Source organism: Ziziphus jujuba, chromosome 2, assembly GCF_031755915.1.
Source record: "Ziziphus jujuba cultivar Dongzao chromosome 2, ASM3175591v1".
Taxonomy (NCBI): domain Eukaryota; kingdom Viridiplantae; phylum Streptophyta; class Magnoliopsida; order Rosales; family Rhamnaceae; genus Ziziphus; species Ziziphus jujuba.
This window is the reverse complement of record NC_083380.1, coordinates 9,849,672-9,867,795: the sequence shown is the minus strand read 5'-3', so window position 1 is coordinate 9,867,795 and position 18,124 is coordinate 9,849,672. Positions and strand designations below refer to the sequence as shown.

General features: G+C 33.6%; 2 protein-coding genes and 1 long non-coding RNA gene across 4 annotated transcripts; 2 read left to right on the top strand and 1 right to left on the bottom strand.

The window, feature by feature from the left end:
• Nucleotides 1–1,013: 1,013 nt before the first annotated feature.
• LOC107418261 (uncharacterized) lies at nucleotides 1,014–6,749 on the top strand. The gene is made up of 5 exons (XM_016026949.4): nucleotides 1,014–1,667; nucleotides 5,109–5,145; nucleotides 5,269–5,505; nucleotides 5,609–5,656; nucleotides 5,942–6,749. Exons 1-5 carry the CDS (start codon nucleotides 1,366–1,368, stop codon nucleotides 6,431–6,433), a joined length of 1,116 nt encoding a protein of 371 aa, XP_015882435.1. The 5' UTR covers nucleotides 1,014–1,365; the 3' UTR covers nucleotides 6,434–6,749.
• Nucleotides 6,750–7,512: 763 nt separating this feature from the next.
• LOC107418248 (autophagy-related protein 16) lies at nucleotides 7,513–10,965 on the top strand. Of its 2 annotated transcripts, none has more exons than XM_016026934.4 (5): nucleotides 7,513–7,669; nucleotides 8,006–8,132; nucleotides 8,912–9,093; nucleotides 9,171–9,366; nucleotides 9,724–10,965. In XM_016026934.4, coding segments are annotated over exons 1-5 (1,530 nt in total). In that variant the 5' UTR covers nucleotides 7,513–7,667; the 3' UTR covers nucleotides 10,747–10,965. The 2 variants fall into 2 exon arrangements, with proteins under 2 accessions (XP_015882420.1, XP_015882419.1); XM_016026933.4 differs by lacking the exon at nucleotides 7,513–7,669 and adding an exon at nucleotides 7,728–7,881.
• A 6,291-nt stretch (nucleotides 10,966–17,256) lies between these two features.
• Nucleotides 17,257–18,053, bottom strand: LOC112491545 (uncharacterized). The gene is made up of 2 exons (XR_007240958.2): nucleotides 17,914–18,053; nucleotides 17,257–17,658 (listed from the first exon to the last, which is right to left on the bottom strand). It is a non-coding gene; the product is annotated as an uncharacterized LOC112491545 (long non-coding RNA).
• Nucleotides 18,054–18,124: the final 71 nt, after the last annotated feature.

Genomic DNA, 18,124 nt, shown 5'->3' with positions numbered 1-18,124 from the left:
AAAAAATGAATTTTACTATTCGACAAAGAATGTTGATAATTATTAATATAATCATTGATCATATAACAATTTTTAAGTGAATATATTAATTTTTTTAATTTGAAAAATGAATTCTATTAAACAACATTTAAAATATAAAATGTTATATAGGTCCATTGATAATAATTATTAAAAATAAATTTATACATATAAATTCTAAAAATTTGCTTGGCATAATTTTTTTTTTTGGCTCAAAGGCTTTATTTGACTATCAAAAAAAATTTTTTTTTTGATAAAAATAAAAATATTTGATAAGACTTAATAAATATTTATTATTCAAAAAATAAATTTTTAAACTGTTTTTGAAAGTTTTAAATTTTGAACTTTTTAAAAAAAAATTCTATTTTTAATCTATATAAAAAATTCAATGAATATTTAATATATTTTTTATTTACAATTAAATATTTATTAATTTTTAATAAAAATTTTATTTTAAAAAATTTATTATACAAAATTCTATCAATAATATTTTACTTTTATTAGTTATATCAAATAGATATTGAATAGTCGTATAATAGCAAAATTAAGATAATATTAGTTTAACTCTTTGCCATTTTCTTTTGCAATAAACTTTTACCATTTAAACATCTGCCATGTATATAGCATTTTTCTTCTATATGTAAAATAATTTTTGTTTTTATAAGATTATTTTCTTTCCTTTTCTTCTGGACCACTAATTATTATTATGATTTTGGTCAAAGCAGAAGTGGAACTTAAGATTTAACTGAATGATAACATTTCTAGCAAAGTAAAAAATTATAATAATAATAATAATAATAATAAATATAAAAAAATCTTTTATCTAAATTTCCAATACTAAAACAAAACTTGAGAAAAAGAACAAAAAGAAAAAAAAAATGATAGAACAGAAGTGAACCACGTGGAAACGACCACAGTCTTAATGGTGAGAATATCGTAGCCCTGAAAAGAAAGAAAGCTTATGGATTAGAAAAAGAACCAAGAGGATCTGTATTTTATTTTATTTTTGCCCCTTTAATCATAAAATAGTCTCTCTTTTTTTCCACACACACATTACACTTCTTTCTTTCTCGGTCTTTTTTCTTTCACTCTGGAAAAAACAAAAAACAAAAACAAAAAACACAGACCCAAAAAAAAAAAAAGAAAGAAAAAAAAAAACATCATCTGCAAAAGAGAAAAAGCATGGAATAGACGACAACAGGAATGTCAAGTTTCTTCTGAGCCTCACAGAGACCCAGAGAGGGTGAGAGAGAGAGAGAGAAAGAGAGGAAAGAGAGAGAGAGATCTTCGTCTCTCCCTCACAGTTTTTAGAGAGAGAAATAAGAGAGAGAGATAGAGAGGAGAGTGATGGGTGGGGTTACTTCATCCATGGCTGCGAAATTCGCTTTCTTTCCACCAAACCCACCTTCATACAAAGTGATTACTGACGAAGCCACTGGACTTTTGCTTCTTGACCCTTTTCCTCACCGTGAAAACGTCGACGTCTTGAAGCTTCCCACTCGCCGTGGTAATGAGATCGTGGCCGTTTATGTTCGTTACCCTCTGGCCACCTCTACTCTTCTTTATTCTCATGGTAACGCAGCCGACATTGGTCAAATGTATGAGCTTTTCGTCGAGTTGAGCCTCCATTTGCGTGTCAATCTGTTGGGGTACTTCTTTTCTCTCTACCCTTTTCACAATTTTTTGAAGATTTTTGTTTTTGTTTTGCTAATTTCTGCTTTTGTCTGTAATGGGTTTTCTCGTTGTCTTGTGAGCGTATTCGTAATCATTTGGGAGACTTAGCTGCTTTTTTTTTTTTTTTTTTTTTTTTTTTTGGTTATCTCAAAGTATGTAGTTTTGGGTGTGGCCTACTGAGGTTCTAGCCTTCTAGGAATTAGATTAGGAAGAAAAAAAACAAAAAAATGCAACTTTTGGTTTCGTTTTATTGCTGTTTTTGGTTAATGGACTTTCACTTGATGAAAGGAGATGGAGTCTGCGTTCGTAGTATGAGATGCAGCAAGTTTTAAAATTGTTGATTATTTACTGGATGAGGAATCGCATTTAGCTAGTCTTAGTTTTTCTAAACAGATCTGCAATCTGTTTGTTTCGCACCTCAAATAGCATGATTTCCCAAGTAGACTACTCGGGGTTAATGGTCTGATTTGGGAAGTGAATATTTTGATTGTGGAAAATTTATCGTATGGTTATTTTATTTTATTTATTTATTTTTTGTTTGTGGAAAGTTTCGTAGCTTATGAATTCCGATAAGGAACTTGGTACTTTAGCCTAACTAATGATAATGGGTAATTGTATATCTACAGTATACTTGCCATTTGGCGATAGGTGTAACATACATACTTTTAAACATAATAGTTGCCTTTCTGTCAGTTGTTGGGCACCAGTGTTTAATGCGACGAGAAATATTTTATAAACAAATATGAGTAGTAGGTGAAGTAAATGAAGGTGGTGTGGGACTAGTGGATTTCTGGGTTTTGAGGATACAGTGTCTGGATCTTTACTTAGCTCAGTAAAATTTATTAATTGTTAGGTATGGTTTTAATCTATCTTGTATGCCATTGGTCATATGAAAATGCTTCCGTACATAATTCACACACATACCAACATACACACCGAGTACATATGTGTACATGCACACACAATTTACAAAGCACGGTCTAATAGAGTTAGGCATCTAAGTAATCCTAGAATAACTATTTTGATTTTTATGTTGATTTGTACTATTTTTTGGTGACTAGTCAAATGTTGACAAGCAAATGAATGAAAAAAGGAAAAGAATACAATTATTAATGACGCGGCGGTTGTCTTGGTGATTAGGAAACTATTTCAGGTAGAAGCCCCCAATAAGGGACATGGTATTTTATACTATTAATTATCTTTGGGATTGGATATCAACAGTATACTTGCCATTGTAGATAGGATTTAACATATGCTTTAACCATACCAGTTGTCTTTCTGTCAGTTTTTGGGTACCACTCTTTGAATGGGATGAGAAGATTTTATGAATGAATATGAGAAGCAGGTGAAGTAAATGTAGGTGTGATTGGCTAGTAGATTTTTAGGCTTTGAGGATGCAATGCAAGGATCTTAAGTTTGCTCAGTAAAATTTTTCAATTGTTAGGTATGGTTTAAATCTATCTTGTATGCCATTGGTCATATAAAAATGCACCTACATAATTCGCACATATGCCTATGTTCTCACAAAGTACATGTGTGTATATATGCACACGCAATGCACAGTGACATTTCAGTTATTCCTAGAATAATAATTTTTTTTTTTTTTTAATGATTTGTACTAGTTTTGTGGTGACTAGTCAAAGGTTTACTGGCAAATGAATGAAAAATGAAAAGAATACTAGTATTAAATGACATGGTGGTTCTCTGGGTGACTAAGAAACTATCATAGCATAAATGTCACTAGAGCAACTGTCTTGAGTTTTGGAATGTCTCATTATCAGAAGGAAAATGAGAAAATTATCTGTGGAATTGGATATCTACAGTATACTTGCCATTTAAGATTTGACATTTGTTTTAACCATATCAGTTGTTTCTTGGTCAGTTGTTGGTTACCACTGTTTAATGGGTTAAGAAGATTTTATAAATGAATGTGAGAAGCAGGTGAAGTAAATGTAGGTGTGGTGGGACTAGTAGATTTTTCGGCTTTGAGGATACAATGCAAGGATCTTAAGTTTGCTCAATAAAATTTTTCAATTGTTAGGTATGGTTTAAATCTATCTTGTATGCCATTGGTCGTAAAAAAATACACCTACATAATTCGCACTTATACCTATGTATGCACAGTGGCATTTTAGTTATTCCTAGAATAATTATTTTGTTTTATTTATGATGATTTGTACTAATTTTGTGGTGACTAGTCAAAGGTTGACTAGCAAATAAATGAAAAAAGGAAAAGAATACTTGTATTAAATGACGTGGTGGTTTTCTTGGTGACTAAGAAACTAGTTTAGCATAGATGTCACTAAAGTAACTGATCTTGAGTTTTGGAATGTCTCATTATCAGAAAGAATATGAGAAATTATCTGTGGAATTGGATATCTACAGTATACTTGCCATTTGTAGATAAGATCTAACATATGTTTTAACCATATCAGTTGTCTTCTTGTCAGTTTTTGGGTACTACTATTTAACAGGTTAAGAAGATTTTATTAATGAATATGAGAAGCAGGTGAAGTAAATGTAGGTGTGGTGGGACTAGTAGATTTTTAGGCTTTGAGGTTACAAGGCAAGGATCTTAAGTTTGCTCAATAAAATTTTCAATTGTTAGGTAAGGTTTAAATCTATCTTGTATGCCATTGGTCATATAAAAATGCACCTTCATAATTCGCACATGTACCTACGTCCTCACTAGGTGCATGTGTACATGCACACACGAAGCACTGTGGCATTTTAGTTATTCCTAGAATAATTATTTTGTTTTCTTTTATGATGATTTGTACTAATTTTATGGTGATGAGTCAAAGGTTGACTAGCAAATGAATGAAAGGAAGGAAAAGACTACTAGTGTTAAATGACGTGGTGGTTTTCTTGGTGACTAAGAAACTATTTCTTCATAGATGTCACTAAATTAACTGTCCTTTAGTTTTGGAATTTCTCATTATTGGAAAGAAAAAGAGAAAGTTGGACTGTTCTTGCTTTGCTACGTGGCTAAATGAAGTTGTCATTATTTGACTTAAAATGGCAACATAATGGGCAAAATGTAAAAGTTGAAATAGCATTCAGTCAGCTTAAACAAGATAAGCCATAGTATTGTTTGTCCTACATATGTTCAAATTTTGATATCACCTCAGATGCACATTTAGACTTGTCTAGGTTTCAATTTTCAAATGCAATCTTATAATTTGAAATGGTTTAAATTTTCTTTCCTAGAATTGCTTTTGAAAGAGGTGTAGGAAAATTATTGGTGTTTTGGAGATTCTGTGGGAGCAGCAAAATGAGTTTTGACATGTTTATTTATTAATTTTGGTTGTCTTGACGTGTTTAATTGGTGGTCCTATTCGATATAAGTGAACAATAATTTTCAGATAAGGAAAAAAAGAAAAAAATTCTCAGTCACCTTTTCTTCATTTATGTAGGTATGATTACTCTGGCTATGGGCAGTCAACAGGGAAGGTAACTGATAAGAGAACAATCTTCTAGTTGTTTCGAATCATTATAGTGGACAACCTAATCAAATTTTTGTTAGGATCGAAATGGAAATCTTATCTGAATGCCCATTTTGATTATTGTCTGTAGCCAAGTGAGCAGAATACTTATGCTGATATTGAAGCTGCATATAAGTGCCTTGAAGAAACCTATGGTGCTAAGCAGGAAGATATAATCCTTTATGGTCAATCTGTTGGAAGTGGACCTACTGTGGATCTTTCTGCCCGGTTGCCTCGTCTAAGAGCTGTTGTTCTGCATAGTCCCATACTATCAGGTCTAAGAGTCATGTATCCTGTGAAGCGCACATACTGGTTTGACATATATAAGGTCAAATTCCTGTTTACCAACTCTTTTAGATGAATTTCATTCAACGGTTAACAAATTTGTTTCATGGTCTGGTATCTGAATTTTATTTCGCATTGATGTGCAGAACATTGATAAAATCCCTCTGGTAAAATGTCCTGTGCTGGTAATACATGTAAGTATTCAATATTCAATAATTTGCCATGTGAATAAAGCCCTTTTTTTTTTTTTTTTTTTTTGGGTAAAATGCCATGTGAATGAAGTGATTATGAAGAGTAACTCCACATAACATGCATTGCGGAAATGAAAGAATACTTTAGATGTTGGCACGAAAGTGTCTACTCTTGCAACACATGGCCAACACCATTACAGTATACAATTAAAGTCATAGCCAACACCATTACAGTATACAATTAAAGTCATATCTTTGATTTAGTTCCTCTGATATAAATATTATCAGGGAACATCTGATGAAGTTGTTGACTGCTCTCATGGAAAGCAACTTTGGGAACTGTGTCAAGAGAAATATGAACCTTTATGGCTCAAAGGTGGAAATCACTGTGATTTAGAACTCTATCCAGAATATATTAGGCATCTCAAGAAGTTCATACTTACTGTTGAAAAATCACCTTCAAGAAGGTTTAATTCAAGGAAGAGCACAGATCGCGTTGAATATTCACGACGAAGTACTGATTGTTTCGAGGCTCCAAGGAAGAGTACTGACCGGAGAGACAAACCAAGGAAAAGCATTGATAGGCCTGACAAGCTGAAAACAAACGAATACAAGTTTAACAACATGGACAAGTTAGATAAGTTTAGAATTTCTTTTGACCAGATGGAGAAGTCACGGCGAAGTGTGGAGTATCATGAGAAATCAAGAAAAAGCATCGACCTACAGCTAGAGAAAGCAAGGAAGAGTGTTGATTGGCTGGATAGAATTCGAGCTGGGTAATTTTTTGAGTAGAAAAGTTGGTGCTCATTGGAGGGGGACAAAGGTATACAACAGGGAAAATCAGGAAATTGTTGGGGGGGTCTAACTTATTTTTCAGGTTGAACAAAAAGAAAAACTTGCGGGTTTCAGAATGGGTATTATGGTGTTCTTAAGTTTTATAATAACTATGTCATTGGCTTTGTAGAGTTTGATATTGGTGGTGGGGTTTGTTTTGTTGTCCTTTTATTTGTTAGTGGAAAGAACTCTAACCTCTTTGTTTTCCATCATTGGAAGGAAATGAAGCTCATTGTTAATAAAAAAGATATTGTTTTCCAAAGGACTACCCCTTTTTTTTTAATTTTTTTTTTTTTTTCATCTTCTTTGTTTGCTATTTATTTTCCTTTTTGTTAGGTTCAAAATTTCAAATATGTTCTTAATCACATGAAGTAAAAAGCATATCTTGGAAAATTTTGAAGAGACACTGACTAAATTCTATTTTGGTGGACACTGTTTCCGTGCAAAAAGATTTGAAACGGGTTCTTAGAATTTATTTAAAACAAAAGCTCTACCGTTTTAATTTTATTTGGACCTTATCAAAACAGATATTTATCTGAGTTCCTTTTTTATCTAAGAAGATTTTATCTGAACTTGTGACACAAGGGCAAATTGATAAATGATAAAAAATAAATTAATACTACAATTTTGAAATATTTTATAAATGTAATAATTTAGAATCTAATTTTGGAGATTCTCGATTATCTTCGATTTTATATGCATAGAATGTAACGTGAATTGAAGTAAGTCAAATACAGCTGGACTTTCGCCCCAAAAAAAAAAAAAAAAAAAAAAAAAAAAAAAAAAAAGAAGAAAAACTGTTGTGACTTATTAAAAAAAAATATATGTATATATATATATATATACTGCAGGACTTTGGAATAAAAATTATAAAAAAAAATTGTGATTGGAGTGAGATTCAAACTACGGAATTCGCAGATTTGGGTAGCGGTTCCTAACCGTATTATATCACTAATTATGTAATTTGAATAACTTTGATGGACTTAAAGGTAAAAATGAAAAAAAAAAAAAAAGGAAAAAGAAAAAGAAAAAATGGATGACAAATTTTTAACGTTCCAGAAGTATCCCTGTACGTCAATATCGTTTTTGAAGCTCGTTTTTGAAGCAAGAGCACGATTCATAGTCCTCCTCGCTAAACCTAATACGTCCGATCCCTCGCAGACCATTCAATTCCATCAACATGTAAGTATAAATTTATTCCTATTATAAATAAAAACTTCATCTTTTTCGCTGCTTTTAATTTTTTTTTTCTTCTTTTTCCCGTTTGGCTGCCGAGAAAATAATACTGGAGGAATCATAAAAAAAAAAAAAAAAAAAAAAGGTTTTGCCTTTTTTATGTTAGTTTGATTCTGGAACAACGAATGCTTCGATTAAACTATGCCAGCAATTGGACTGTGAGATTTTGATTTTGAAAATCTTGTAATTTTTATTTCCTGCATTTCTGAGCAACCAAATTATTTATTTTTTTGTTTATTTTGTTTTTGGTTTTGCGGTTTTTGATGTGTAATTACTGTTCAGGTCACAGGATGAAATAGCGAGGAATGCGATAAAGCACGCATTGAAGGCACTGCGGAAGCGGCATTTGCTTGAAGAAGGTGCTCATGCTCCGGCTTTTATTGCTCTGTCCAAGCCTATCCTTTCTCAGGTCCTCTCTCTTCAACCATGTCTTGGACTTCTAGTTTTAAGCAATTTGTTAACTTTGCAAATTCGTTATAATATGTTTTGGAATATAATGTAAAATAATGTTGAATTGCCTTATGTGTAGTTCATGATATTGGCTTCTATTTAGAGAGTTGAATTTGATCATGTTCATGAGTGTGCTAGAATCAAACAATGAGCCCCTTTAAGTGTGTAAAAGATTTTTTTGATGGGCTTTCGTGGTTAGACCTTATTGTCGGTTCTTATTTAGTTTTGATGATACTTGTCGAACCTCTCTCTTCCTAACCTTCTTACTAGGATTCTTTGTCTGCTTTCACTTCTTAACCTTCTAATTCATAGAATATACCCTTGCTGGTTCTCCTACAACAGGAGGATATCTGGTAGGGTTAAAGGAAAGAGTTAGCTTTGAATCACCTTGCTAGCTCTAGATCTAGCACTTTTAACTTCCTTACTCATTGCTGGCAGCGATAGACTGATAGCCTTTTTCAACATCTCCCTAGCTCTAGATGGAAAAAAGGCTATAGCACCAGCACGAGGGTATACGGGTTCATCATCACTTAGTGACATTTTTAGAAATTGTTCTTAATTTGAGCATCTTGACATAGCGATAGTGACATTTTTAGAAATTGTTCTAAATTTGAGCATCTTGACATACCGTATCACGGATGTTGGTTGTGATTCGATGCGATACTTGTAATTGAATTTTCTTTTGTCATATTAATTGTTTTGGATATGGTTTTTGAATTACTGTTGAATGGTATGAAGGGATCAGAATGGAAAGAGAAAGCGGAAAATCTAGAATTGGAGCTCCAGCAATGTTACAAAGCTCAATCTCGTTTATCCGAGCAACTTGTGGTGGAAGTGGCTGAGTCCAGATCTTCTAAGGCCTTACTTCAAGAGAAAGAAGCAGCAATATCTGATCTGCAAGAGAAGTTAACTCAAACAAGGTTGGTTAGTGCTCCTAAACAGCTAGGGAGATGCTAGGTCTGAGGTTTTCTTTGGTTGATTCTGATATATTTTTCAGGGATGAATGCTATGAATTAAAGGCAGACTTAGAAGAAAAGTTTAAAGCTTTGGATTTGGTTCTAAGCGAGAACAAGGAAATTAGAGCACAACTAGAAGAGATTACTATTAAGGCGAAGAATGCTGAAGCTGAAAATAAGATGTTAGTTGATCGCTGGATGTTGGAAAAGATGAAGGATGCTGAACGGCTTAATGAGGTACTTTATTATTAATATTTTTAGTATGAAAAATTAGAATTTATTATAGTTAGATATTAATTGATGTTTTTCATGTCTTTGTTGGTGTGAAAAAAAGAATTAAACGTTTTACTTATGGATTCATCAGATAAAAAAACATGATTCACCCAAAAATTGAATTGCTAATGTCGTCATTTAAAATGTAGCACTTTATAGTTTATCCATATATTTAAGAGTTGCCTTAAATTTGGAGTAGAAAGTGGATTGTTGAGTACAGTGTATATTTAGCATGATTTTGCATTAGTTTTTATCATTGAGAATATTATTTATTTTCATATTTTTTTACAGATTAACTAATTTTTCTTTTTATAAATTTAGGCAAATGCACTTTATGAAGAAATGGTTGAACGGCTTAAGGCAAGCGGTTTAGAAAAACTTGCCAGGCAGCAAGTGGATGGTGTGGTCCGTAGAAGTGAAGACGGTGCAGAGTACTTTATGGAATCATATGTTCCCTCTCAATGTAAACATAGGATCCATGCCCATGAGGGGGGATGTGCTTCCATATTGTTTGAGTATAATTCTGGCAAATTGATAACTGGTGGACAGGACCGGACCATCAAAACGTGGGATGCTAATACTGGCAATTTAAGTCGGACACTATACGGTTGCCTTGGTTCTGTTCTTGATCTTAGCATTACCCATGATAATAAATGGATCATTGCAGCTAGCAGTTCAAACAACTTATATGTCTGGGATGTCAACTCAGGGAGGGTTCATCATACATTGACAGGGCACAAGGATAAAGTCTGTGCTGTGGATGTAAGCAGAGTCTCAAGTCGCCATGTTGTGAGTGCAGCTTATGATCGTTCCATAAAAGTATGGGATTTGCAAAAAGGTTACTGCATCAACACAATCATATTTTACAGCCATTGCAATACCCTGTGCTTCAGTATGGATGGACGAACCATATGTTCTGGTCATGCTGATGGAAATCTTCGTCTGTGGGATATTCAAACAGGAAAGTTACTCAGTGAGGTAGCTGCACACTCATCTGCAGTTACATCCATCTCTTTGTCTCGAAATGGTAATGCAGTATTAACCAGTGGGAAGGACAACATACATAATATATTTGATATGCGGTCGTTGGAAGTATGTGCCACCCTAAGAGCCGCTGGAAACAGAGCATCGTCTAATTGGAGCCGGTCCTGTCTCAGTCCAGATGACAACTATGTTGCTGCCGGATCTGCGGATGGAACTGTATATATTTGGTCAATATCTAAAGCTGATATAGTGGGTACTCTCAAGGAGCACACTGCCTCTGTGCTGTGTTGTTCATGGAGTGGCCTTGGAAAACCTTTAGCTTCTGCTGACAAGAATGGAATCGTATGTACCTGGGCGTGATGGGTGAATGTGATTATCTTATATTTGCAACAAAGTCCAGGTGATGGTTAATACAAGGTTTATTTACACACACAATGTATACATGTTAAAAATTAGGCCTTTTGTAGATATTGATTTATCTCAAACTGTACTATGTGTACATACTCTCTAATTCTTCTGTCTTCATTTTTTTTTTTTTTTTCACGTAATAAAAATTTGTTCACACTTTCTTTCCCCATATAATTGCTAGCAACCATTTATTCCTAAAATTAAATTATGACTAATATTAGAAAAGAAATCACGAATAACACCCCAAAAAAAAATAAATAAAACAGAAGAAAAAGCTTATATATATATTTCTAAAGAGGAAGAATTGCACAAAGCGATGCCAAAAGAAAAGGACTCGTGTCAAAAGAGAAAAAACAAAATCATAAACAAATCATTTTTATGCATATATTTTACCGTTTGAATCAAAGTTTATTTTATAGATTATCATAACAATTTTTATTATTCGGTTTGCAAATAATTTCCTTTCTCCATTCCCAATAGTTTTGATGAAGTTGCTTTTTATGGTCTTGATTTCCATGTCTTGTTTTTTTTTTTTCTTTCTACTAAACTAATTAGTTTTCATCTTCCCTTTTTCTATCTTTCCTTTAGAAAAAGTAACACTAATTTATAAAGCAATTTCTTTTAAAAGGATGACTCAATAAGAAGGGAACAGGTAGTGAGTGACAGTGGAGGAGAATCTTTAATTTCTTGGTCTTTGGAGGAATCGACCAAACAGGAAAAGAAAAAGATAGGTGTCACTTTAGACTCTCTGTTATTCTATTAAAAATCCTTTTCTTCTTTTTTATTTTTTTTGGGACATTAATTGCCGAGGAAAGCTTGTTCTGTTCACAACGCAGTATCATTTGATTTTTGAAAGCTTTCAACTGTTTGAGCTTTCTTTCTAGCGAAATGGCAGATGCTACCCTCTTTCACATTTGCAGAACGGGGATTCTTAGGATGTTGGGTTCTCCTGGCATCCAAGAAATAGGATTGCCGTGGGGTGTAAAGGATGAGCTTGAACAACTCGAGAACACAGTTTCAGCAATCAAAGCTGTACTACGTGATGCTGAGAACAAGCAGAACCATAATCATCAAGTCAATTATTGGATTCAGAGGCTTCAAGAAGCGGCTCTTGATGTTGATGACTTGGTGGATGACTTACTACTGAAGCTCTGAGACGGAGACTGTTGCCTGGGAACAACATGGTGAAGCAGGAACACACTTTCTTCTCATCCTCCAACCAACTTGCTCTCTGGGTCAAAATGGGTGAGAATATAAAACAAGTGAGGAAGAAACTAGCTGCAATTGCATCTGATAGGATTCAATTGAATTTAGAAGAGCTTCGTTCAGAGACTAAAATTGTGAATAGACTGAGGAACCATACTCACTCATTGGTATCCGAGAAAGAAGTGATCGGTAGGGATGATGATAGGATGGCTATCTTAGAGCTTGTTGTTGGATACCAAAGCTAAGGAGAATTTATCTATCATTCCCATTGTCGGTATTGGAGGATTAGAAAAAACCACAGTTGCCCAACTGGTTTTTAATGATGAACTAGTTCGAAAACATTTTGATTTTAGATTGTGGGTTTGTGCCCCTGAAAATTTTGATGTGAAATTACTTGTCAAAAATATCATTAAATCAGCAAATGTGATACTAGAAAAATATATGGAGATGGAACAATTGCAGAAATTTCTTCACGATCAAATAAATGGAAAAAGGTATCTTCTTGTACTCGACAATATTTGGAATGAAGATCTTGAGAAATGGCACAACTTGAAAAGCTTACCATTAAATGATGTGGAAGGAAGTAGTGATAGTAACCACTCGGAGTAAAGTTGTTGCAAGGATTACAGACATAATGCAGCCATATGACTTAAAAATCATGGATAAAGAGAAATCTTGGACTCTATTTAAAAAGTTGGCTTTGGAGCAAGGACAAGAGTAAAAGATCAATTCCAATATTTTAGAAATTGGAACGCATATTGTGGACAAGTATGGTGGAACTCCTCTTGCAATAAGAACAATTGGAGGCATGTTGCGTTTCGAAAATCCAGCAACATAATGGTACTCATTTAGTGAAAAAGAGCTTTCAAAAATATCTGAGACTGAGCATGGTATTTTACCAACTCCTAGATTGAGTTATGATCATCTCACTACAAATTTGAAAAATTGTTTTGCATATTGTTCATTATTTCCTAAAGATTATGAAACTGATGTACAAATGCTAATAAATCCTTGGATAGCACAAGGTTTTATTAAGATATCATATCCAAGTGATTGTTTGGAAGATGTGGGTTACGAGTATTTTAAACAATTACTTTGGCGATCCTTTTTTGAAGAATTTGAAAGTGATGAGGACAATGTAACAACATGCAAAATTCATGACTTAGTGCATGATCTTGCAAAGTCAGTAATAGAAACATATTATGATATGCTAAATAGAAATAAAAAATTCATTGACTGAAAAACACGCCGTGTGTCATTTATGAGTTCAGTTTATTAAGACAATACCTTTGCTGATCCAAGCTCAAAAGATGAGGGCAATTCTTAGTGCTAATGTGCAATGGTGGGTACGTGAAGAATTTGACGAGACAACATGCAATGCAATCGCTTTAAATTTGAATTTCTTACGCACATTGAGTTTGCAATATTTCTGGATAAAGGAAGGGAATAATTCTATTGGTAAGTCGAAGCATTTGAGGTATCTTTTGATATTTCTGGAAATAATTTTGAGGCACTACCTAATTGTATCACCAGATTGCATAATTTACAAACATTGAAGCTCAACTTTTGCCATTATCTTCGAGTATTGCCTATAGACGTCAATAAACTAAACAAACTCCGGAGTCTTGAAGTTGAGAAGTGCTGCAATCTGATTTATATGCCATGTGGACTAGGTCAATTGACTAATCTTTGTATATTATCAAAGTTTTACTCTGAGCATCAGAGTGGGGAGCTGGATGAATAAATGAGACTGAAAAACCTGAGAGGGAAGTTGAGAATTGAAAAGTTGAGAAATGGGAAAGATGCCATAGTACAATCCAAGGTTGCAAATCTGAAAGAAAAACAGCAGCTTCAATCCCTAGAATTATGGTGGATTTCGGTTTCTGTTGCTGATATAACAGAGGCAGTGGATTATGAAATGCAACTGGGGGCCCTCCAACCTCATCCAAATCTCAAGGATATGTATTTGAGGTTTTATGAGGGTGTCAGATTTCCAAGTTGGTTTCACTTGCATATAAATATGGTAACAGTTGTGCTTACAGGAATGTTTCATATGCCAACATCTACCTCCACTGCATCAATTTCCTTCTCTTAAGGTACTTAAATTAATATACCTGGACGCGCTTGAGTATATTTCAAACAACTTGTCTCGCTCATCACCTTTAATATTCTTTCCTTCCCTAAGAAAACTGTTGTTGGATGACTTGCGTAACCTAAAGGGATGGTGGAGGAAGGATAATGATAATTCATCTATCAATGGGACTGATCACATGTTGCCCACATTTCCTAATTGTCTATTGAGTTAATTATCAAAGATTGCCCAAGCTTGACATGCATGCCACTTTTTTCATTTGTTAGCCAACGTATAGAGTTGAGTAATACTAGTTGGATACCATTCCAATGGACAATCCTCAGCGCTGCAAGACCAAATGTTCAACCATCACAATCATCAACTTCTTCCTGCTCTCCACTCTCCCTATTGACAACTCCCCGCATTCATTACATTGAGGATGTACAGTGTCTCCCCAACGACTTGAAAAGCTTCACTTCTCTTAAGAAGCTGGAAATCCATATCTGCCCACGATTGAAGTCTCTATGTCCAGGAATTCAACATCTCAACTTACTTCAACATTTAGAGATTGATAACTGCAAGGAACTCCAAATTCTCAATGATGTTGATACAATTTCTATGTGGCAACCCCTCAAAAGCCTTCTTTCTCTAAAATTGTGTGAGCTTCCAAAACTAGTGGATCTCCCCAGTGGACTTCAATACCTTACCAGCCTGCAGATGCTTGAAATTATTTTATGTGAAAATTTAGTATCTCTTCCGGGGTGGATTAAAAGCTTCTCATCACGTCAAGAACTTGATCTTTCAAGCTGTGACAGTTTGGGATCATTGCCTGAGGAAATGATAAGTCTTTCATCATTTGAAGATGTTGGAGATTTTCAATTTGTGTCCACTTTATGACAAAAATGCCAAAGGGAAAAGGGAGAGGAATGGCCTAAGGTTGCTCATATCCAGAACTTGAGGCTGATCGATGTTAATTCAGAAACATCTACATGTTCAGGTATGTAAAACAACTCATTCAGGTATGTTAAGGAGTTTTATTTTGCTTTCAGTTCCTCAGCAAAAACTGGGCCCTGTTTGTGATGGAATATCAGTGGACTATTACTCAGTGGACTGTTGGCAACACTTCGTGTAAGTCAAGGTATATTAGTAGGCCAAGTTTATGCAAATCAAATTTCAATTCTGCATCTTCACGACCATCTTTGAAAATGTTTCTCCTCTTCTTTATGGAATTTTCCATTTTCAAATAATTCCTGGTTTAGTTTTTTAATATTTGAGTACTATACGTTGAAGAATAATTTAGGAGAACTTGATCAGCTACAGAGTTGATTGGATCTTGTTCAAATTACATTTGATCTTTGCATTTGTGCCAAAAGCAAAGCTGGCATTTATAGAGTTAAGTAATTATATATTTTTATGCTTTCATCAACCTGAAGGAGTGAAATTGGATATGGATAATAGCAGAATAATATCTATGTTTCAGCAAGCATGACATATGTAAATATAGAATATTCCACCAGGTAGTATTTTGATTAGAATAAGAAGGATAAACTTAACTTGATTAGGATTGTTCACTGCTTAGTTTTATCATCTGCTCTTACTTAAGATGGGAACTTTGGAATTAAAGTTCTCTGCTTGGCTGTTGAGAACAATCCATATGAAATAATGAAGCAACACTCTCTTAATATAATTTCTTACAAAGAATATGGAAAATTTAAGTGCCCCAATAAGAACTTGCCAGGTTATTGAAGTTGATTGCTCTTCAACAACTCAGATTACATTTGAATTTTTTTTTTTTTTTCCCCAATTCGGAAACCCATATGCATATAAGAACTGAAATTTTTTATCACTGTTTGTTTCCCATAAGTGCTAGCTACACTTCTTCTTTTTCTTTTTCTTTTTTTTTTTCTTCTTTTTTTTTTCTTTTTTTCCTTGAACCAAAGCAACATTAACATTTTCCAAATGTTTAATAACATTAAATAAGGAAATATAAAAGAAAGTTCGAAAAGAAAGGCGAGGAGAATTTAATTGAGTTTTTGGTAATTTGGCTTCTAGATGAGACACTGTTATATGAAGCATATGTGGAGAAATTATGTAACAAATCTCAGGCTAAAGAACACATAGATTTCCCCTTATCAAAACCATGACAAGAATATATATACAATAAGGCTCTTACAAAGAATCCTAGGCTAAAGTTAAAGTCTAGAAACAGTATAAGTCTTTATAGGCATCTTCCAGTGCTAATAAGGGTGTCTGTAAATGCATGCATGTTGTTTCTGGATTTTTTTTAATTTTTTTAATTTTTATTTTAGTTCAAGAAACTGGATCTGAGAATAATATATATATATATATATATGCTAATAAATTCAGTTAATTAGAGAGCAATGGTTTCAGAATTTGCTTGACTGTGTATAAATTTGTAATTAAGTGATTGAAGATGAGAAGCAATGGCTGTTATGGTGTTATTAGGTCCAGCATGACAATCCATCTGTCCTGACGATAGATAGTGCTTTGGAAGTTGGAACCATATCTTCATTCCCACCACAACTTCCTGTTAAGATAGAGAGACCATCAAATCCATTCATTCATTCTTTCGTGTAGCACAGAAACTTCTACTACAATAATTGTTCGGTCCAACTCAGTAGTTTAGCTTTTTTATTAGATTGTTCACTTATGAGTACTTTGCCCCTCTGCTTCTTACTTAAATTGGAACTTCCTAAACCAAACTTCTATACTTTGCAGTTGAACACGATCAATATTAAATAATAAAAACAGCAAAATTAATATCATTTCTTGGTAAGAAGTAAGAACATGGCAATTTAACCTGTCCGATCAGAACGTGCCGGGTTAGCATAGTTTATTGCACTTCACCAACTCAGATTACATCATAACCCTCTTGTTTCTTCCAATTATTGAACACCCATATGTAAATATAAGAACTAATTTATTTGTTTCGTATTTATCTTTGACATTAATTGAATGATAATCCTTAATTGATTGAGCAAAAACCTATTGCCAAGGCAGCCAAGGCACATGACATCTATATGGTCGAAAGCACTGATGAAAAAATTTCAATTTTTACACAAAATTTGTGGTTATATATATTATTGGTTTTCAACCCCAAAAATAAAAAATAAAAAATTGATGCATGTATGGAAAGAAGCAAGAATCCCACAGGGGTCAACATCTCCTTTCAAATGAGAAACCAAAAAGCTAATTTTTTATCTCCAAGTTAAGAAACACGATTTTAGAGATTAGTCTCAGATCAAACTAACATTTTTTGCTTTCTTTCTAATGGGACAAATTAGCAGTTTACCATAAACCTTTTCCTTTTTTTTTCCATATACAAAACTAAAAGTGAGTAAAGGGTAAGAGCCCAACAAAGTACGCAAGTATAGTCCTACAAGCAAAACCTTGGCATTGACTGTGAAGTCAAATGGTGTAGATATGCATGATTAATGGAGGTTATTCTGTTGCGTTATCTATTCAATTGCTTCAGCCGAAAGTCCAACCACAACTAGACTGCCATGCTTGTTTTGCAAATGCAAAATGACCAAAATCTCCCTGCCTTGCGTCCCTTTGGAAACAGCCTAGATGATAATAATATATGGTATTTAGAAGCATGGATTCAATTTCCTTGATTTAACATATGTCCCCCCAAAAAAAAGGATAATTTAATTATAAACAAATATAAAAATATAACAAAATATATCATAAAATGCATATATAGACAATATAAAATAATAAGATACATATACACATTCCAATTGCTATTTTTCTCTTCTGTTTCCAAAATATTTTCAGAGCTATCGTGGTTTTTCAGTTAAAGATAGAAGTCGTTATACCTTTAGTAACCCACTTGCAAGAAATCGTGGGACTCCATATACGCAACTATGCTCGTCACCATCCCTATGCCTATGCAGATTATATGTTATAGGCTTATAGCGTGTTGGGCATGTAATGCAGATTGATTACCTCTAAATGCACTGTTGGACACAAGCTTTTCGTTCTCACCGCTGTAATTACCTTTTTCAAAACTTTCTTGTTTCATAAAGT